We start from the raw sequence: 23,418 nt of genomic DNA on the forward strand, positions 1-23,418 counted from the left end.
CTCCTCCAAAAACTAGGTGCGTCTTGTGGTCTGGTGCGTCTTATAGAGCGAAAAATACGGTAATCAATATGTTTTGTAGATGGTACTTAACACCTACCAAAATAGCTAAAATGTATAAGACAAAAACAAATCTGTGCTGGAGGTGTGGTAAAACAGAGGGGACACTTATACATGTTTAGTGGACCTGTGAAAAAATCAAAAGTTTCTGGAACACAGTATATGATGAGCTTAAAAAATGTTTAAGTATACCTTTATGAAAAATACAGAAGCTTTTCTACTAGGAATAACGGACACAGTTATAGCAAGATTAGAAAATATTCCTCTATGCAGGAAGCAGCAAGGATCCAAACTGCTAAAAACTGGAAAAAAGAAACTGTGCAACAAAAAAGGAATGGCAAGACAAACTGTTAGAGTATATTGAACTGGCCAGATTAACAGAGGCAATTAGAGATCACACTAGACAAGAGTTTCAAAAAGCATGGGGGAAATGCAGAGAATACTTCACAAAACAGTGCCCTAAAATACATACCTGGACTTGTTTCGATTAATGTCTGCAGACTTTGTGGATATTTAAGTGTAATGGGTATGGGGTTGCTCGTGCGTAAGTTGCCGCCTCTCCTGGTTATGTTGCCTTGTTAAACCTTTCTGTCTGGACAGCCCTTCAATTCGTGGCTGTCTCAGTCGCTAGCAGAATCCGTCAGTGGGCGTTTCTTAAATCTTTTCCAACATAAAAGTTGTTTGACACCCAGTCTCCTCCTACTCTCTCTGCGCGGAAGTCTTCTGCGCAGCGTGGGCATGGGTAGCGGAGGACCCATGCTCTCCCCGCTGGTGTCCGGTGAAGAGTCCTGGAGCCCTCTCGCCGATTCCCCCATCAGCCCCTCTATATCCCTGGTGTTGCGCTGATTTGCTTCCCCATCTGCGGAGCTGCCTCTCTCCCTGCTGGGCCCTTCTCCAGCATCATTTGAGAGCCTTCCCTTCGCCTCTAGCTCCGATGTCAGTTCCCTGACATTAAGTTATAATTAGAAAAATCTTAATAATTATTTATAAAGGAAACAGTTTATAAGAAGCAAATAAGGAGGCCAGATACAGGATAAAGGAAGTCTTTTATTTAGTTGTTTGTATTGTTGTATGTTATGCTCATTGTATGTTATGTTCACGTTTAATGAGGGTGGATTTGTGTATTGGGGGGGTTATGTTATGTTGTAAATAAAATTCGAATAAAACCAAAAAAATACAAGGAATCACAGCTATTTTACTACAAGTCTTCCTTTTAGCAATCAGCCTGAAATATGCTTTGCATCACCTCAATTACAACACAGATGGATGTGGGACTCAGTTGTGGGCGGTGTATAAATGGAGACAACAATGTTTTTTATGAAACTTGGTCTTATCTTCCCATCAAATAGCAAGTCGTTTTATTTGCAGAATGCTGACAAAATTCTACCAGCACATCTTGGTCTTGGTCTTTGCTGTTGATGAGATCAATGAGAATCCCAGGATCCTACCCAATGTCACTCTTGGGTTCCACATCTATGACAGCTATACTGATTCAAGGATGACCTACAGGGCCACTCTGGACCTGCTCTTTAATACAAATTACTTTGTCCCCAACTACCAATGCGGCATCCAGAAAAATGTAATAGGAGTCATTGGGGGACTGAGTTCTGATACCACTTCATGCATGGCAGACATATTGGGTCTGTACAAGATTCCACAGGTAAGACCTGAGCATCAGAGACAGAGAGACTTGGCACTGCAATCCATTCTTCTTTCTTTCCAGCAGGAATTTGTTGATTCATAAATATGGAACGATGCCCTGGGCAAAAGCAAAAGGAGCTGAAATATATGGGAAATGTCTGGGGAATATAATACAATGTGTATGAAAAGGGTGAGGATCTCAAGAATATGTGTTGAAAGATTATTCTGAAGGTGACAGGTTGCTAAATGGGACTGCTAGGTGGGATCATACCTACGGGACCGCCTCTCCTGGTATGCCCCGCAGAGGACCTTAAGGTCCATAAATAACAACACTTGGGAGGTCCCGAGCCCCAAGGAGGTTAGATTGGCTTCAACCAGGGCCAGGGCATTTTCAGCTCTGGCCCCGGCCTGGTGGAATGCCCTACCGCAGGAGATCACGGCCCTGTGGGATTTGACACCTTTCCACAGGGCCTGCAAGACAGAGCTGTTCCGCCTGGCCTTTGGGCTGGTTTCAGTCTAACCCCAACTCTCATTTATTTATTTATTTATTTGTTTGTTTGTTTATTATTATTATTTTATTTTATGGAACCCCTTATATGGGATTTGTATATATATTTTCCCTCGGCTCTGTTTGCTGGCCCATGTAGGACCAGCATGGATAGTTGGCCCTGGTGAATATTTGACGTTTTCTTCCCCCTTATGTCTTTGATCTATAGGCTACCACTAAAACGAGGCTGCATTTTAAGCTGCATTTTAAACTGTATTCTAACTTATATTTTAATCAACTGTGGGGGGTTTTGGGTTTTGTTTTGTTTTTAATTTTTTTACTGTATTTATATTCAGTGTTAGCCGCCTTGGCCAGTGAGGGTGGTGTATAAATAAAAAATTATTATTATTATTATTATTATTATTATTACTACTACTACTACTATGTTGATGCTAACTTACAAAGCCCCGAGCAGTTCAGGACCCATTAACTAAGGAGTACTTTCCTTAATACCCACTGATCCATGATTCTATGGTTTGAGATCAGATGGGGGAGTCATGCTTAATGTCCTACCAAACGTCATAGCCAATAGGTGATAACAAGGACCAGGGCTTTTCCAGGGTTGGTGTCCCAATTGTGAAAATCCCTCCCTGGGAAACTAGGAAGTTTCCCCACATTCTTCACGTTCAGGAGTCAATCAAAAAATTGTTTGTTGTAGTTCTGGCACTGGGGAGACAGATCTGGCACTGAAGGCAGCCCTGTTAAGGGAAGTTTTTAATGACTGATGTTTTAATGTATTTTTAATCTTTTGTTGGAAGCCGCCCAGAGTGTGGCTGGGGAAACCCAGCCTGATGGGTGGGGTATAAATTAATAATAATAATAATAATAATAATAATAATAATCCAGCAGTACTGCTATTGTACTGTTGTGCTACATTGCTTGAATGATTTTTGACCGGGGTAGACAACCTAAGGCCCGGGGGCCGGATGCGGCCCAATCGCCTTCTCAATCCGGCCTGTGGATGATCCAGGAATCAGCGTGTTTTTACATGATTAGAATGTGTCCTTTTATTTAAAATGCATCTCTGGGTTATTTGTGGGGCCTGCCTGGTGTTTTTACATGAGTAGAATGTGTGCTTTTATTTAAAATGCATCTCTGGGTTATTTGTGGGGCATAGGAATTCGTTCATTATATATATATATATATATATATATATATATATATATATATATATAGTCCAGCCCACCACATGGTCTGAGGGACGGTGGACCAGCCCCCTGCTGAAAAAGGTTGCTGACCTCTGGTTTTGATGGTTTTAGATGTTTTAATATTTGCTGTAAATGCTATGGTGTTTTTATATTTTACTGGCATTTCATTGTGCATTATCCTGGGCTCCTTATGGTGAAACAGTAATATATATATATTTTAAAAAAACAACTACATGAATGTAATAGGAATCAATATATTCAGAAACAGTTGAGCAAGACTATATGTGTTTGTGTATTTGTGTGCAAGCAGAGGGGGCATTGCTCTCAAAAAAATTGTGGAGTATATACAATTGCGCTGTGAAAAAATATTCAGTTAAATGGCAATGTGATCCACATTCTTGTTCCCATTCTTACATGTTTGCCTTTTTTTCAGATTTCATATGGTTCATTTGAATCACAAGCAAATAATCTAATTAAGTTCCCATCCTTTTACCGCATGGTCCCCAATGAAGCCCTTCAGTACCAGGGAATTATTCAACTACTTCTGCATTTCAGATGGAAATGGGTTGGGCTCGTCACTATGAATAATGAAGGTGGAGAACATTTCTTGCAGATCATAGAGCCAATGCTTTTTGAGAATGGGATCTGTTCAGCATTCACAGAAAGAGTTGTAAACAATCTGCGTTTCACTGGTGACGTATTTGATTTGATGAAAGATACAAAAATTTTATCATCAGCTTTTTTGACAAGCAAAGCCAAGGCAATTGTTATATACGGAAAAACTGGGACGATTTTATGGTTGGCAAGTACTATAAAGGCATTGAAGATGTTTCAGTGGCTATTTCCTCAATATAAGAAATCCTCTGAAGTAAAAGTATGGATTACAACAGCCCAAATTGATTTTGCATTACACAGCATTCAGAAAACTCTTGGGACTGATATACAAATATTCCACGGTGCTATCTCTTTCACAATTCACTCAAAGGAGCTTGCAGACTTCCAAAAATTTATTCAAAATGTAAAACCTGGTTGGACAGATGGAGATGGTTTCATAAATAGTTTCTGGCAACAAGCATTCACTTGTTCAGTTTCAAACTCCACGGAGACAATGAACGCTGATAAAGTGTGTACTGGAGAGGAGATTCTGGAGAGCATCCCTTCTCCATATTTTGAGATGAGCATGACTGGCCACAGCTACAGTATCTATAATGCTGTCTATGCTTTGGCACATGCTTTGCATGCTATGCAGTCAGCTGGATCCAACCACAGAAGAAGGGTGCTTGCGGATATGCCATCTCCTCAAAATGTGAAACCTTGGCAGGTGGTGTTCTTTTCCTCTAGTGTGGCATCTGAATATAGACTGCATTTTTAATCAAGACTTATATTGGCTTATATCTTGATCAGGTTCCTAAATTAAATGGGCTTAGATTTTCAAATGTTTCATGCCAGGCAAGAAGGCCAGCTGTTTTTAGAGAACCTTGACAGTGTTTTCCTCCTAGAAATGAGACGCCATCCGAGCTATCCTGATATATTAGTTGTCAGACATTTGTTTAGAAACCTTCAAATGAAGGAGATCTTTCAATGTTTATGTGAACCCAAGGTCTCTGACATCTGTTCAAGATAAAATTTTAAAATTATTAACCATCTGTTTTGGAGGGCAAGGAGGGCAAGAGGTGAGCTGGTAATTAAGATTCTTTGTTGAGACACATGTAAGATATATTACTACTTATTTGTCATTTATAGATGTAACAATATATAGCTCTTTGTATTCCATATAAGGACAGGAGGAGGATATGAGTGTATCTTAAAATTGGTTATAGCAATCAGCCAATAGGAAATTCAAGCAGGCTGATTGAACAGAGGCAGCCACAGGAGGAGCAAAGGGGGGTGGATTAAGGAAATATAAGTGCTGGCCATAATGGCAGGAGGCCAGGCCAGAGCTTGGTAACCATATACCACTGTGCCTCTTATTTATTTGTCTGACAAATAAATTATTATTTTAATTTCTCTGTTGCTGCGTTGAATATTTCATTCCAGCTAAGCGTTAACCACAAGCAGGGTGCTACATTTTATGGTGCCTGCGACTCGGATAAGTGGTCTGCTGGAACGCAGCGCCTTCGCCTCACTGGACGGGGTACAAGAGAGAGGACAACTGATTGCCTACCCAAGCGCGCACTGGAAAATTTTTTCCAGGGGAACGCAGCAGTCTCGTCTGTCTGATACCCTGCCCACCGACGGCGACGGACCGGGGGGGACCAGAGAAATAAACAGGGAACCAGCTAAGGGTAAGTGCACTAAGGGGTTTTGGCCCTCCAATTAATTGGGAGGAAGAGAAGTCCTGATCAAACTTCTGCGTCTCAGTAAAGGGGAACTGAGTACGCTAGGTGGCTGGGTATATCAGATGGTGGTCTGGTGGGGGAAAAGGGAAGAATGGGAGGTAGTGTGTGGTGAAGTATCTGGCGCATTGCATGTGTGAGAAAGTACAATGTGTAGCTGACCTAAGTGTGGAGTGAGTACTACTTCGTTTCCCAGTAAGGTGTGTGTGTGAGTGACTGAGTGGATACTTCACAGGGCCATACAATGGGAGTTGGGGGTTCAAAGGGGGGAAATACACCTTTTGAATGTATGTTAAATAATTTTAAGAAAGCCTTCTCAGGGGCATATGGAGTCAAACTGACGCCAGAGCACCTGAGAACGTTATGTGAATTAGAGTGGCCGAATCAAAATATTGAATGGCCATCTCAAGGAACCTTTGATATAAATTTAGTAAGCAAACTTTGGTCTAACATCGCCAAAGAGACTGGAGGGTGCCCAGAACAATTTTCATACATAGATTCTTGGCTGAGCACATTAAATAAAAATCCTCCATGGATAAGGGAATGCAAAGTCCAACGATGCAAATTATTGGCTGTAAAAGCCGAAGCTAGGAAAGGAATCTTGCCAAATAAATCCAAACACTCCACCAGTTGTAACCCCAAGGCAAGAAAGTGGAATGAATAATGGGGGTGGAGTCACAGAACTTGATTCCTTGATAGATTATGATAAATATCTTCAGGAGGCATTGGAGTCCTATAATGAAGCCCAAGCAGAAGTGGTTATTCCACCTGTGAGTCCCAGTAGAACTCCATCTACAGTCTCCTTTAGTGGAACAACTAATTGCCCACCCCAAACCCCTGTACATCCAAGTCCTAGAGAATTATTACAGAAGTTACAGGGAGACCTTAATCGGTCAGCAAGCAATACAGCCAGGCGTATAAAGTTGCTAAAAGAACGCCTTGGGACAGATACCATCCCCTATGATTTGAGGCCCCTAGAGCAAAGCGAAGAGAAAGATCACGTAGTAGCCCCTCTCAGAAGAGTATTTGATGCACTTGAGGAGCCTGTGCTGGTTAATGGGCAACCAGACCACGGCCACCTCGAACTTCGATCCTCCAGTACATTCCATTCACAACTACGGATCTGATGAATTGGAAAACACCCCATCTTCCGCAGAAAAACCTCAGGCTATGATGGACTTGGTGACTTCAATAGTAAATACTCATAGTCCTACTTGGACAGATTGTCGCCAGCTCCTGAATACTCTCTTCACCACTGAGGAAAGGAGAGACATAATTGAAAAGGCACAGATATATGTGCGTGAGCAGGCCAGAGTGGGAAATATTTATAATATTGACCGTCATCTCCAGGACAACTTTCCCTTGGAAGATCCTAATTGGGATCCAAACAATGCAATTCACCTGGCCAGGCTTACCACCTACCGCCAGACGCTTGTGCAAGGTATCTGCAGGGCATGCCAGAAGCCCACTAATATGTCTAAAGTCTCAGGAGGGTAGACGTGTTACCCATAACACTGTTTCGTGTTCGGTGCACACCCACAAAAAAAAGACTTAAGTTGTCACCTTTTGAGCTCCTGTATGGGAGGCCGCCCTCCTTTGTTCAGGATAGTCCAACTGACCTCAAACAAATAAGAGACCATGTGACACAGGGACAAGTGCAATCTCTCTCCCGTGTTTTTGTCTCTCTCCCGTGTTTGTTTGTTTGTTTTTTATCTTAACAGGTGGGCCCTCGAGCGCACGCAGTGCAGCATTGCCGTGCCGATTCATCAGCTTCAGGCTGGCATAGCATATGGGTGAAAGAGTGGAAACGTGATCCACTTGCACCTAAGTGGCGTGGACCTTACACCGTCTTGCTCTCTACTCCAACAGCGGTGAAGGTAGCTGAGGTGACCCCCCTGGATTCATCACTCCCGTTTGAAGAAGTCCGAAGGCAGTTGGACATGCAAAGGTGACCCCTCTAATCCTCTTAAACTGACTCTCTCCAAAAACCCCTGTATCTAGCCCTACGGGGAACGGGCTAGGTCACGGGCAACATTAGACGACCGGCCTGCTGCAGCCACACCCTGGAAGCTGGCTGACCTGCGCACGCCTGAAGCTTGAGGAGCGTCTGAACCAGTGACTGTGAGCGGGAAGATTCTCTTATACAATTGATTGACTGCCCCCTTGTGGAACAATTATCAGAGATATTACACATTGGGGATCCTTGGGATATATGTTTTGGTCTTGGTGGTTCCCCATTTCTGTCACTGGGGGAATTATATTGGGACTAATATTTATGCTATCACAATAAGGTAATCTTTTGTGGAAGGAATGCATATGCTAGACATCAACATGATTTTATTATTAATCCTGATCCCTTGGGAAGGGGAAGAGTCCTTGAATCTGACCAAATTTGCTAAATATGGATTCCGCTATGACCACAATATGTGGGTAGGTTTAGCTGAAATGGTAGGCAATGTTGCAAATAGGACCAATTGCCTTGTTTGCTCTCTTGGGCCAGATGATTCAGAGGGAGGTATGCCCTTATTACCGATACCATTAGATGCCATTGGTATGGTAAGCGAAATGCCACACCAAGCAGAAGTACAGAATTTCCTCGGATGGAACTCAACTAAACATTACGAGTTATACCTGTACAAGGGGAATTCTGTGTACATAAATCATCAGATGCAGCTGATTCTACCATGATAGGCTCTTCTCATTGTCACTATACTTGGGATTATATTAAGAATAGTCATACCTGGGCAAACGGTACTACCTATCGAATTCGGAATACCTTGCCCTGTGCACCTCCTTTTATTCATGCATGGAAAGTGGTATGGAACATAACTGTGACAGAGAAAGGCAATCTAACATACTGCACTGTGAACTCTCTACCTCTTTTGCTATTTCGCCTTCTGTACTCCACATACCAAAACCCTCAGACCCGATGGTTGTGGTGGATATGTGGAGAATGGGCATACAAGAAACTCCCTTCCAAATGGAGTGGGACTTGTTTCCTGGGATGGGTATTACCACCAATGTGGATTATGCCCACTAGTTCAGCTAAGCGAACACGAAGAAACGCTGATATTTCTCATATAGCAGGAGGAAGTACCCAAAGTTGGAGCGGTACTGATGATTGGCCACCAGAGCGCATTATAGCCTATTATGATCCTGCCTCCTGGAATCCTGGTGAGCTCATACAAGGGGCACGGGATCCTATTTATAATCTAAACAGAATAATTCGATTGCAAGCAGTAGTGGAACTTGTAACCAATGTAACGGCCCAGAGTTTGAGACTTATTGCATAACAGCTGGATGAAAGTAGAGCCACCATTTTGCAGCTGAAAATGGGAATGGATTATGTACTTGCCAAGCAGGGAGGCCTATGTGGAGTCTTGAACTTGACAGGGAATGCCTGTTGCTTTAACATTTCTGATAATGGTGAGGCAATCTGTGTGTTGGCCACAAAGATGGAGAGTATAGCACATGTCAAAGGGATATTATTGTCTTGCTTGTTTTTCTTGACAGTAGTGATGGTTTTATGTATGATGCCATGTATCATTTCATGTTTTAGAAGTACAATTAGCAAGATGATTTCGAATGAAACTCTACCTCATGTCATGGCCCTATACAGAGCTTTAACTCAGGAAGATCAAGCTATCAAGGACGCTTGGTCCTTGAGCTTGAAAGGGGGGAATGTGGCATCTGAATATAGACTGCATTTTTAATCAAGACTTATATTGGCTTATATCTTGATCAGGTTCCTAAATTAAATGGGCTTAGATTTTCAAATGTTTCATGCCAGGCAAGAAGGCCAGCTGTTTTTAGAGAACCTTGACAGTGTTTTCCTCCTAGAAATGAGACGCCATCCGAGCTATCCTGATATATTAGTTGTCAGACATTTGTTTAGAAACCTTCAAATGAAGGAGATCTTTCAATGTTTATGTGAACCCAAGGTCTCTGACATCTGTTCAAGATAAAATTTTAAAATTATTAACCATCTGTTTTGGAGGGCAAGGAGGGCAAGAGGTGAGCTGGTAATTAAGATTCTTTGTTGAGACACATGTAAGATATATTACTACTTATTTGTCATTTATAGATGTAACAATATATAGCTCTTTGTATTCCATATAAGGACAGGAGGAGGATATGAGTGTATCTTAAAATTGGTTATAGCAATCAGCCAATAGGAAATTCAAGCAGGCTGATTGAACAGAGGCAGCCACAGGAGGAGCAAAGGGGGGTGGATTAAGGAAATATAAGTGCTGGCCATAATGGCAGGAGGCCAGGCCAGAGCTTGGTAACCATATACCACTGTGCCTCTTATTTATTTGTCTGACAAATAAATTATTATTTTAATTTCTCTGTTGCTGCGTTGAATATTTCATTCCAGCTAAGCGTTAACCACAAGCAGGGTGCTACACTAGAAAACCTGGCCACGTTCTGGAATTTAGCAGGGCAATGGTTAATTTTGTAAAGCATTCTGTTATGCCAACTGGCCTATTCAGTTGTTTGCTTTTCTTTTTCTTATAATTTTCTTTTCTTACCATTTCATTCGTGTGTGTGTGTGTGTGTGTGTGTAAAGGTAAAGGGACCCTGACCATTAGGTCCAGTCGTGACCAACTCTGGGGTTGCGGTGCTCATCTAGCTTTATTGGCCGAGGGAGCCGGTGTACTGCTTCCGTGTCATGTGGCCAGCATGTCTAAGCCGCTTCTGGCAAACCAGAGTAGTGCATGAAAACACCGATTACCTTCCCGCCGGAGCAGTACCCATATATCTACTTGCACTTTGACGTGCTTTCAAACTGCTAGGTTGGCAGGAGCAGGGACTGAGCAACAGGAGTTCACCCCGTCATGGGGATTCGAACTGCCAACCTTCTAATTGGCAAGTCTTAGGCTCTGTGGTTTAACCCACAGCACCACCCACGTCCCATATATATATATATATATATATATATATATATATATATATATATATATATGCTTTCGTAGATTTTCACGGGTACAGGAATGTAGGTTTTGGTGTCTTCGGGTGTCTTCCCGTGTAAGAGTTGGGGTGTCTAGGCGACGTTTCGACGAGGTCTCACTCGTCATCTTCGGCTTCTTGTTCTTGTCAGCTGGAAGGTTTCCTCCCCGTAGAGGTGAGATATTTGCTTTCGTAGATTTTCACGGGTACAGGAATGTAGGTTTTGGTGTCTTCGGGTGTCTTCCCGTGTAAGAGTTGGGGTGTCTAGGCGACGTTTCGACGAGGTCTCACTCGTCATCTTCGGCTTCTTGTTCTTGTCAGCTGGAAGGTTTCCTCCCCGTAGAGGTGAGATATTTGCTTTCGTAGATTTTCACGGGTACAGGAATGTAGGTTTTGGTGTCTTCGGGTGTCTTCCCGTGTAAGAGTTGGGGTGTCTAGGCGACGTTTCGACGAGGTCTCACTCGTCATCTTCGGCTTCTTGTTCTTGTCAGCTGGAAGGTTTCCTCCCCGTAGAGGTGAGATATTTGCTTTCGTAGATTTTCACGGGTACAGGAATGTAGGTTTTGGTGTCTTCGGGTGTCTTCCCGTGTAAGAGTTGGGGTGTCTAGGCGACGTTTCGACGAGGTCTCACTCGTCATCTTCGGCTTCTTGTTCTTGTCAGCTGGAAGGTTTCCTCCCCGTAGAGGTGAGATATTTGCTTTCGTAGATTTTCACGGGTACAGGAATGTAGGTTTTGGTGTCTTCGGGTGTCTTCCCGTGTAAGAGTTGGGGTGTCTAGGCGACGTTTCGACGAGGTCTCACTCGTCATCTTCGGCTTCTTGTTCTTGTCAGCTGGAAGGTTTCCTCCCCGTAGAGGTGAGATATTTGCTTTCGTAGATTTTCACGGGTACAGGAATGTAGGTTTTGGTGTCTTCGGGTGTCTTCCCGTGTAAGAGTTGGGGTGTCTAGGCGACGTTTCGACGAGGTCTCACTCGTCATCTTCGGCTTCTTGTTCTTGTCAGCTGGAAGGTTTCCTCCCCGTAGAGGTGAGATATTTGCTTTCGTAGATTTTCACGGGTACAGGAATGTAGGTTTTGGTGTCTTCGGGTGTCTTCCCGTGTAAGAGTTGGGGTGTCTAGGCGACGTTTCGACGAGGTCTCACTCGTCATCTTCGGCTTCTTGTTCTTGTCAGCTGGAAGGTTTCCTCCCCGTAGAGGTGAGATATTTGCTTTCGTAGATTTTCACGGGTACAGGAATGTAGGTTTTGGTGTCTTCGGGTGTCTTCCCGTGTAAGAGTTGGGGTGTCTAGGCGACGTTTCGACGAGGTCTCACTCGTCATCTTCGGCTTCTTGTTCTTGTCAGCTGGAAGGTTTCCTCCCCGTAGAGGTGAGATATTTGCTTTCGTAGATTTTCACGGGTACAGGAATGTAGGTTTTGGTGTCTTCGGGTGTCTTCCCGTGTAAGAGTTGGGGTGTCTAGGCGACGTTTCGACGAGGTCTCACTCGTCATCTTCGGCTTCTTGTTCTTGTCAGCTGGAAGGTTTCCTCCCCGTAGAGGTGAGATATTTGCTTTCGTAGATTTTCACGGGTACAGGAATGTAGGTTTTGGTGTCTTCGGGTGTCTTCCCGTGTAAGAGTTGGGGTGTCTAGGCGACGTTTCGACGAGGTCTCACTCGTCATCTTCGGCTTCTTGTTCTTGTCAGCTGGAAGGTTTCCTCCCCGTAGAGGTGAGATATTTGCTTTCGTAGATTTTCACGGGTACAGGAATGTAGGTTTTGGTGTCTTCGGGTGTCTTCCCGTGTAAGAGTTGGGGTGTCTAGGCGACGTTTCGACGAGGTCTCACTCGTCATCTTCGGCTTCTTGTTCTTGTCAGCTGGAAGGTTTCCTCCCCGTAGAGGTGAGATATTTGCTTTCGTAGATTTTCACGGGTACAGGAATGTAGGTTTTGGTGTCTTCGGGTGTCTTCCCGTGTAAGAGTTGGGGTGTCTAGGCGACGTTTCGACGAGGTCTCACTCGTCATCTTCGGCTTCTTGTTCTTGTCAGCTGGAAGGTTTCCTCCCCGTAGAGGTGAGATATTTGCTTTCGTAGATTTTCACGGGTACAGGAATGTAGGTTTTGGTGTCTTCGGGTGTCTTCCCGTGTAAGAGTTGGGGTGTCTAGGCGACGTTTCGACGAGGTCTCACTCGTCATCTTCGGCTTCTTGTTCTTGTCAGCTGGAAGGTTTCCTCCCCGTAGAGGTGAGATATTTGCTTTCGTAGATTTTCACGGGTACAGGAATGTAGGTTTTGGTGTCTTCGGGTGTCTTCCCGTGTAAGAGTTGGGGTGTCTAGGCGACGTTTCGACGAGGTCTCACTCGTCATCTTCGGCTTCTTGTTCTTGTCAGCTGGAAGGTTTCCTCCCCGTAGAGGTGAGATATTTGCTTTCGTAGATTTTCACGGGTACAGGAATGTAGGTTTTGGTGTCTTCGGGTGTCTTCCCGTGTAAGAGTTGGGGTGTCTAGGCGACGTTTCGACGAGGTCTCACTCGTCATCTTCGGCTTCTTGTTCTTGTCAGCTGGAAGGTTTCCTCCCCGTAGAGGTGAGATATTTGCTTTCGTAGATTTTCACGGGTACAGGAATGTAGGTTTTGGTGTCTTCGGGTGTCTTCCCGTGTAAGAGTTGGGGTGTCTAGGCGACGTTTCGACGAGGTCTCACTCGTCATCTTCGGCTTCTTGTTCTTGTCAGCTGGAAGGTTTCCTCCCCGTAGAGGTGAGATATTTGCTTTCGTAGATTTTCACGGGTACAGGAATGTAGGTTTTGGTGTCTTCGGGTGTCTTCCCGTGTAAGAGTTGGGGTGTCTAGGCGACGTTTCGACGAGGTCTCACTCGTCATCTTCGGCTTCTTGTTCTTGTCAGCTGGAAGGTTTCCTCCCCGTAGAGGTGAGATATTTGCTTTCGTAGATTTTCACGGGTACAGGAATGTAGGTTTTGGTGTCTTCGGGTGTCTTCCCGTGTAAGAGTTGGGGTGTCTAGGCGACGTTTCGACGAGGTCTCACTCGTCATCTTCGGCTTCTTGTTCTTGTCAGCTGGAAGGTTTCCTCCCCGTAGAGGTGAGATATTTGCTTTCGTAGATTTTCACGGGTACAGGAATGTAGGTTTTGGTGTCTTCGGGTGTCTTCCCGTGTAAGAGTTGGGGTGTCTAGGCGACGTTTCGACGAGGTCTCACTCGTCATCTTCGGCTTCTTGTTCTTGTCAGCTGGAAGGTTTCCTCCCCGTAGAGGTGAGATATTTGCTTTCGTAGATTTTCACGGGTACAGGAATGTAGGTTTTGGTGTCTTCGGGTGTCTTCCCGTGTAAGAGTTGGGGTGTCTAGGCGACGTTTCGACGAGGTCTCACTCGTCATCTTCGGCTTCTTGTTCTTGTCAGCTGGAAGGTTTCCTCCCCGTAGAGGTGAGATATTTGCTTTCGTAGATTTTCACGGGTACAGGAATGTAGGTTTTGGTGTCTTCGGGTGTCTTCCCGTGTAAGAGTTGGGGTGTCTAGGCGACGTTTCGACGAGGTCTCACTCGTCATCTTCGGCTTCTTGTTCTTGTCAGCTGGAAGGTTTCCTCCCCGTAGAGGTGAGATATTTGCTTTCGTAGATTTTCACGGGTACAGGAATGTAGGTTTTGGTGTCTTCGGGTGTCTTCCCGTGTAAGAGTTGGGGTGTCTAGGCGACGTTTCGACGAGGTCTCACTCGTCATCTTCGGCTTCTTGTTCTTGTCAGCTGGAAGGTTTCCTCCCCGTAGAGGTGAGATATTTGCTTTCGTAGATTTTCACGGGTACAGGAATGTAGGTTTTGGTGTCTTCGGGTGTCTTCCCGTGTAAGAGTTGGGGTGTCTAGGCGACGTTTCGACGAGGTCTCACTCGTCATCTTCGGCTTCTTGTTCTTGTCAGCTGGAAGGTTTCCTCCCCGTAGAGGTGAGATATTTGCTTTCGTAGATTTTCACGGGTACAGGAATGTAGGTTTTGGTGTCTTCGGGTGTCTTCCCGTGTAAGAGTTGGGGTGTCTAGGCGACGTTTCGACGAGGTCTCACTCGTCATCTTCGGCTTCTTGTTCTTGTCAGCTGGAAGGTTTCCTCCCCGTAGAGGTGAGATATTTGCTTTCGTAGATTTTCACGGGTACAGGAATGTAGGTTTATATATATACTTTATATGAAAAGTAAAAAAGCAATTGAAGAAGATAAAATATAGACATTAAAGCGGGCGGGGGGGGGGACACATTCAGTTTTAGATGAACCAGTCATTTTGTGTCTTTTTGTATAGTATTGATGGTATCTTATGCTGTGCACTGCTTTGATATTTTATGTGAGCTGGAAGTAAATAAATACTTTTAGATGCGAGTACTTAACAAAATAAACTTTGATAAATTAGCTGTTAAATAGCACAGTCAGTCCCTTCCTCAGTGAGAGAGGCAGCACTTAAAATAGTAAAAAAAAAAAGGGGTTTCTCATGCCTGTACAGTTAGCTCATATTAGCACCTCCTACTTGCCAAACGGTTGTAAATGGTGCAGAATGTTTGGTTCTAGTGGACGCGTGTTCCTTCATAAAGGAAAAGAGCTTAAATACATCCAGGAAAGCTATGGAGCAATCTTAATAAGAATATCACAGCACTTCAGATACATTTTTAATATCTCTCCACCTAGCTCCATTCATTCCTGCAGAGGATCTCATTCAACAACAACGCTGGAGATGAAATTACATTTAATGAGCATGGAGAATTAGTAGCTGAATTTGATATTACAAACTTGGTCACGTTCCCAAATCAGTCCTTCATCAGGGTCAAAGTGGGAAGGCTGGATCCTCAGGCACCACCTGGAAAACAACTCACCATTGATGAGGACAGAATCAAATGGCAAAGAGGCTTGACTCAGGTGAGGAAATAACTGCACACTCTCTCCAATACAGTGGTACCTCAGGTTCCGTTAATTCGTTCCGGAGGTCCGTTCTTACCCTGAACCTGTTCTTTAGCTAATTTCTTTTCTTATCCTGAAGCAAAGTTTTTAACCTGAGGTACTATTTCTGGGTTAGCGGAGTCTGTAACCTGAAGCGCATGTAACCTGAGGTACCACTGTACCAACATTCATATGAAGATATGTTTGTAAGCCACCTGGCAGAAGATATTGTCCTTTAAGAAGTACTGAAAGTTCTACCAGTAAATATACAAATGGCAACAATATTAAAAGTGCACCATCCAGAAAAAAAACATCTCTAACAAGAACTCAATTAATGTCAGAGGATGTTGTCCATCATTCTCTTCTGTGAAATCCCTGAGGCTGGCTTGCTGGCTGATTGGTTTGTTTGTTTCATAAACTGCATAAACTGTTTGTTTCATAAACTGTTTGTTTCATAAACCTCAAAGTGCTTTACAAGAAGACCAAACAAGAAAATCTAGGGTGGAAACGTAGCTACTTTAAAACATACCAAAGTCAAAATACTAAAACAGATTAAAATTTCTGTTTTGGTATGGCATTAGATTGAATTCTAACCTACTTGGTTATTCTAAGTATTAACATTCTAATCTTCTACCGTTTGGATGATGTTTAATACAGCAGGTAATTGTTGCCCTGAATGTGCTACCTGTGCAATTAGGAAGAATGTATTTTGTACGATTAGTGTTCCGCTTTACTAGTAGATTATCTGATGTAAGATGAACGCTCCTAGATGTTCTCTGAATATTAAACTCTTCAAATATATTTGAATAGGTGCCACCGCTTTCAGAATGTAATGACATCTGCCATTCTGGTTATGGAAAGAAAAAGAAGGAAGGAGTTAAATTTTGCTGCTATGATTGCGTTCCATGTCCAGATGGGATGGTCTCAAATGAGAAGGGTAGGGCATGCCACGTTAAGATATATCAAACAGTACAATACATTGCAGTAATCTCTGAGGAGCTCTTTTGCAATTTTGTTCTCATTAAAGCGGGGCAAGGATTTAATGATGGCATTATGCATTTTTTTTCCCATTGGTTATAAATAATACATATACAATTTTAAGTTTCAACCAGTTTGAAGAATATGGTTTTTTAAGAAATGAAGTTACTACATTCTGCCATCAAGTGAGATGAAATAGAAATTGTGATTCTCCTTTAAGAACAAGACTTATTGAGAGAAGCTGAAAAGTCTTGTCAAAATTAGCAGGGTTGGCTCTCAAATAATAATTATTTATTATTATTATTATTATTATTATTATTATTATTATTATTATTATTATTTATTTGTACCCTGCCCATATGGCTGGGTTTCCCCAGCCACTCTGGGCGGCTTCCACAGAGACCAAAAATACACTAAAATGTCACACATTAAAAACTTCCCTGAACAGGGCTGCCTTAAGATGTATTCTGAATGTCAGGTAGTTGTTTATCGCTTTGACATCTGATGGGAGGGTATTCCACAGGGCGGGCGCCACTACCGAGAAGGCCCTCTGCCTGGTTCCCTGTAGCTTTGCTTCTTGCAATGAGGGAACCACCAGAAGGCCCTCGGCGCTGGACCTCAGCGTCCGGGCAGAACAATGGGGGTGGAGACGCTCCTTCAGGTATACTGGGCCGAGGCTGTTTAGGGCTTTAAAGGTCAACACCAACACTTTGAATTGTGCTCGGAAACGTACTTGGCTATAATGATTCATGAGGATAAAGGGGTGGGAAAAGAACGAGGCAAACAAGAATTAAAAAGAACATATGTCCTTCACATACAAAAGTCCAGATTTGATAACACGACTTAACTGTTTAAAATGTTTCAGGCATGAAGTTTTGAAGGGCTCCCTGGAGAAAAATATTAGGCTAGGTGGACTCTTCACAAAAGTTGTCTTTAAGAATAGCTGTAACTGGTTCAGATTGTGACGCATTGCTTTCCTCCCGTCCAGAAATGGAAACCTGTCTCGTATGCCAAGAAGATCACTATCCAAACAATGGCAAGAATCAATGCATTCCTAAGATTCCAAACTTCTTAGCCTTTGATGAAACTTTGGCCATCATTTCAACTTTCTCTGCACTATTGTTGTCTCTGATCACAGCTCTAGTCTTTGGCATCTTCCTTAAGCACCGGGACACTCCCATAGTCAAGGCCAACAACAGAAGTCTCACCTATGTTCTCCTTGTCTCCCTCCTCATGTGTTTCCTCTCTTCTTTGTTGTTTATTGGAAAACCTAATAAGGCGACCTGCCTTCTCCGACAAACCAGTTTTGGCATCGTCTTCTCTGTGGCCCTCTCCAGCATCTTGGCCAAAACCATATCGGTGGTTTTGGCATTCATGGCTACCAAACCAGGATCCAGGATAAGGAAATGGGTGGATAAAAGACTGGCTTATTCCGTTGTCCTCTTTTGCTCCAAAATTCAAGTAGGGATCTGCACTCTGTGGCTGGCAACCTCTCCTCCATTCCCTGATTTAGACATGCACACAATGACAGAGGAAATAGTCCTGCAGTGTAACGAAGGCTTGGTCCTCATGTTCTATTGCGTCTTGGGCTACATGGCCTTCCTTGCCACGGTCAGCTTCATTGTGGCCTTCCTAGCCAGGAAGTTGCCTGACAGTTTCAATGAAGCCAAGTTCATCACCTTCAGCATGGTGGTCTTCTGCAGTGTTTGGGTATCCTTTGTCCCAACTTACCTGAGCACAAGAGGAAAATATATGGTGGCTGTTGAAGTCTTTTCCATCTTGGCTTCCAGTGCTGGCCTGCTGGGCTGCATCTTTTCCCCCAAATGCTACATTATTGTGTTGCGGCCTGAGCTGAACAGCAGAGAACATCTAATACGGAGAAAGACATAAATGATAGAAGAGTCTGTGGTTTTATTACATTCTTGGTATCTGCATAGAACTATAAAAGAGGTGTGAATATACTGGAACTGTGCAATAGAATTATACTATTTCAGGATTTTGTTCTCTTGTTTTGTGATTATGAAATAGTTGCTGTTTTAGTGGCCAAGGGGATCAAAAGTTCAACTCTGAATGCTGAAAGGTGTTCTGATATATTCTGTTCTTTATTGCTATACATTGACTTATGTAGTAAACCTATCCGGACTAAGTATATCTCTATACATTTCTGGCGTTATTTTCATTTTCTCTTAGGGCTAACTGTTGAATCTGATTTAAATTTGGGGTGCAGGTCCTAAAAATTATCTTCATAACAAATATTTCTGTTCCTGCGTTTACAACAAAAAACAAAAAAGCTTGTGTCCATTGTCCAATGCATCAGTTTCCAAGCAAGGCACAAATCAATGAATGTTAAGATCCACTTATCAATACTGAAACAACTGCAAGAAGAACAACACAGAGATTTGGGTTGTTTTTAATAATTAAAAAAAATAGAGTCACACATCCACTTTCTGGATTTGAGACTTCCTAGTTACTTTTGATTCCATTGGGGGGGGCGTGCCTTCTGGAGTAGAAGTGCCAACTGCCCATAGAAAACAAGAGAAAGACCCATAATTTTAGCATAGCTGAGACTGGACAGCAAAGCATTGAAAATGTCTAAGTCAATTCAGAAGCTGGGTGCTAGGTGTGTCTCTATTTTTCATAAGTCTATGGAAATCAACAGTGCCAGAACTTGAGCTGATGATGAACCATTCCTATCCTTGCATTGTGCAAAGGTGCAGCCCCTTTCAGTGTGCAATGATGACCACCATCCAGGTTATAGCAAGGCAAAGAAGGAGGGGGAGAAGTCTTGCTGCTATGATTGTGCTCCGTGTACAGAAGTAATGATCTCTAACCAGGATGGTAGGAGGCGCAGACCGCAATTGGGGGTATTGCTCAGAGTAAGCCTATAGGCCAGGGATGAGGAATCTCCTATCAAGCCCAGCATGGCCATGAGTTTCCCACCCCCTCTGTAAGGTTTTTCTGAGTGGCCCAGGTGTTTCTTGGCAGATGGTAAAATTGAGATAAAATTAAACAAAGGGGTGATCTTAGTAAGTAGGGAATATATTAAATTTTGGGGAAATAAATTAATTTAATAGTATGTTGCCTACAGGTGGTTTGGGGAAATAAATATGGTGATTCATTATTATTATTATTATTATTATTATTATTATTATTATTATTATTATTATTATTGCTATTATTTATTGAATTTATATACCGCCCTATACACAGGGGTCTCAGGGCGGTTCACAGAATAAAATAAAGATATAAAAGCACAAAATACCTAATAAAAATAAAAGCAACAACCCAATAGCCCCCCTTCAAAAAAACCACCACATTTTAAAAGGGAATAGGATGTAAATTGGATCAACCAAAGGCCTGGTTAAAAAGGAACGTTTTTGCCAGGCACCTAAAGGTGTATATTGAAGGTGCCAGGTGAACTTCCCTGGGGAGAGTATTCCACAGACAGGGAGCCACTGCAGAGAAGCCCCCGTTCTCCTGTTGCCACCCTCCAAACCTCTCACAAAGGAGGGCCTCAGAAGGTAATCTCAGGGTCTGGGTAGTTTCATGATTAAAGGGGAAATTAATTTATTTATCTCCTGCCAACCTAGCAGTTCGAAAGCACGTCAAAGTGCAAGTCGATAAATAGGTACCGCTCTGGCGGGAAGGTAAACGGCGTTTCCGTGCGCTGCTCTGGTTCGCCAAAGCGGCTTAGTCATGCTGGTCACATGACCCGGAAGCTGTACGCCGGCTCCCTCGGCCAATAAAGCGAGATGAGAGCCGCAACCCCAGAGTTGGTCACGACTGGACCTAATGGACTGGACCTAATTTATTTAGAGGGGGAAATTAAGTGGCTGTGTATGAATCCAAGAGGAACTGATCTGGAGCAGGGGTGCAAGTTAACTGAAGAGCTTTTGTGGAGTGATTTGGGTGGGAAACCTGTTGACTTGCCACCACAATTTGTCCAGAAAGTACAGAAACCCCTACGAAGGCTTCTTAAACGGGCGAGCAGGGAGGGCAAGAAACGCTGGTTTGAATCATTGTTTTCTTTTACAGGACCGCTCTTTAAGGAAGCTCCACCGCTGCTCCGAGAGCTGCGAGATGAGATACATGAGATGAGTGGCCATGTGAGAAACGGGGAGTTTGCAATTTGTGGTGGAAGGGAGCCTGGGATTCGCCTGAAACGGCGTTATGGCCTTGCAGACGGATGCACAAGCCGCTCCCTGAATAAACAAGGCAGACCTGTGCTGTCTGCTTAACAGAGTGTATTTCCCTCCTCTGTTTATACTCTGCACTTAAATCTGAAGAAGTGTGCATGCACACGAAAGCTCATACCAATAACTAAATTAGTGGTCTCTAAGGTGCTACTGGAAGGAATTTTTTATTTATTTTATTTGTTTTGTTTTCTTTCATCTGCAAATAGAGCAGTCATGACAGCGAGACGTCTAAAACAGGCGTACCAAAAATGGTGCCCTCCGGATTTTCGTACTACAACTCCCATGAACCTCAGCCAGCATGGCAAGATTCTCAGGGGGGGATGGAATGTGCAGTGCAAAACATCTAGAGCAGATGTGGGGAACCTTTGACCCTCCAGATGTTGTTTATTTGCAGCTCACATGGCCGATGGCCAGGACTGATGGGAGTTGTAGTTCCACAACACCTGGAGAGCCAGAGATTCCCCACACCTGATCTAGATAGAGGGCACCATTCAGGAGGCAGAAGTGCTTCTGAAAACCCTTTTCTGGGAACCTCCAGAGGGAGGGGAGAGTGCTGTTGTGCCTGGTCTTGCTTGTGTGTTTCCTGCAGGGATCTGGGCCACTGCTATGTCGGTGGTCACAATGTCTATGCATGCCCTGTTATGACACTACTGTATTATGGAGGTACTTTCAGACCATAGGCGCCGACTCCATGGGGCTTGAGGGGGCTCGAGCCCCCTCAAAATTTTTTTTGGGGGGGCTCAGCCCCCCCAATAATCTCGGGCGGGCGCCCTTCCAGCAGAGCGCCGCCGCCGTCCCCCGCTGCCTCCTCCTCACCTGCTCCTTCGCCAGCCAGCCAGCCGCGCGCCCTAATCGGAGGCACTGCCGGAAATCCCGCGAGAACAGGGGAATCCCGACTGGCCACACCTCCCAGCCAGCCAATCGGCTGGCTGGGGGGCGTGGCTTGCCCTATTTAGGGCCGGAGCCACTTTATTTGCATATTCATGAGCTTATTTATTATTCATGAGCTTTCCCGGGGCCCCCCCAATATTTTTTCTAAGTCCGCGTCCCTGTTTCAGACAGAAGAAGAAGAAGAAGAAGAGTTTGGATTTGATATCCCGCCTTTCACTCCCTTTAAGGAGTCTCAAAGCGGCTAACATTCTCCTTTCCCTTCCTCCCCCACAACAAACACTCTGTGAGGTGAGTGGGGCTGAGAGACTTCAGAGAAGTGTGACTGGCCCAAGGTCACCCAGCAGCTGCATGTGGAGGAGCGGAGACGCGAACCTGGTTCACCAGATTAGGAGTCAGTGGCGTAGCGTGGGGGGTGCAGGGGGGCCCGGCCGCACCGGGCGCAACATCTGGGGGTTAGGGTTAGGGTGCACAAATCCACGGGTTAGGGGGCGCAAATCCACGGGTTAGGGGGCGCAAATTACTTGCCTTGCCCCGGGTCCTGACAACCCACGCTACGCCACTGTTAGGAGTCTACCACTCTTAACCACTACACCACACTGGCAGACAACCTGTTTATTGAGCATTCAGCCTGATTTGATTGGATGACGGTGGCTATTTAATGAGTGATTAGTTTGCAGGGAGGTTAGAACACGTTAGGTCAAAAGCCGGTGTTCTGCTACACTTTCAAGTGCATTTCCCCCCATTGCTTTTGTCATAAGAATTTTAAGGTCATGTATTTTTTAAAAAAATGTTCATAACTGTATATATAAACCACATGTCTGAAACCCCACAGATTTGGTCCTGAACAAATTGACCTCAAATATTTCTCCCCAAGGTCAAAGTGGGAAACCTTCCCATTGTCTCTTTCCTCACAGATCCTGTCTTAAGGGCACATTCAAGATGCAAACAGGGTGTGAGCCTGTGACCTAGATTCAGGAATTATAATAACAAAAGAGTGCCCAAAACCCAGATAATGCAATCTGGTAACTTGCCAGACAGGAGATAAACAACACACTCAGGATTCTGTTTTAGACCACCCCTTCTGTGATGTATGTATGATGTTTCTGGGGGTGGTCTGGAGTTTGAAGGTGGGCAATTAAAAAAGTCTATATAAGGGCTTGCACAACTGTGCTCAAGGTCTTCTCTACCCTACCCCCCCCCCCCGTGTGTGGTGGGAGCACCCTGTTGCAACAGCTTTAATAAAAATCAGGCTTACTAGCTGCCTTGCTTCTCAATATTCCCTGGCTGGCCTCTGTTATTTTCTCCTACCGATAGAGAAACTAAAAAGAGGACTCTAGATGGTGTGATAGGAATTTTATGGTCTATGATAGGTATATGGTAATGTTCATAACTGCACATACATAGATCAACACACGAAGACCAACCTGGAACCATTTTGATTCCTAAACTGACCAAATCCTTTCTCTGCAACGTTAAACTGGAAAAGCCTCCCCATTGTCTCTTTCCTCACAAATCCTGTCTCAAGGATATGTCTGTTTGAATAAGGTGTGAGCCTGTGACCTGGCCCAGGAAATAAGTATTTTACCACTACAAAAGAATGGCCAGGCTCCCCAGGCAATCCAATCAAGTAACTTGCCAGACAGGAGATAAACTGTGACAGGAGAAAAACAACATTAAAATTTCTGTGATGTAGGTGGGATGTATCTGAGGGGTGGTCTTAGGTTACACCCCTTCTGTGATGTATGCATAATGTTTCTGGGGGTGGTCTTGATCTAGAGGATGGGA

At 44.0% G+C, this 23,418-nt stretch overlaps 1 protein-coding gene across 1 annotated transcript; it reads left to right on the forward strand.

Moving 5' to 3' along the window:
* Positions 1 to 1,286: 1,286 nt before the first annotated feature.
* Positions 1,287 to 18,742, forward strand: LOC308570752 (vomeronasal type-2 receptor 26-like). Its single transcript, XM_081165668.1, has 5 exons — positions 1,287 to 1,717; positions 3,827 to 4,714; positions 15,320 to 15,547; positions 16,379 to 16,444; positions 17,456 to 18,742. Exons 1-5 carry the CDS (start codon positions 1,427 to 1,429, stop codon positions 18,434 to 18,436), a joined length of 2,454 nt encoding a protein of 817 aa, XP_081021794.1. The 5' UTR covers positions 1,287 to 1,426; the 3' UTR covers positions 18,437 to 18,742.
* The last annotated feature ends 4,676 nt before the right edge of the window (positions 18,743 to 23,418 follow it).

Source organism: Podarcis bocagei (genome assembly GCF_964188305.1).
Source record: "Podarcis bocagei genome assembly, chromosome: 13".
NCBI lineage: Eukaryota > Metazoa > Chordata > Lepidosauria > Squamata > Lacertidae > Podarcis > Podarcis bocagei.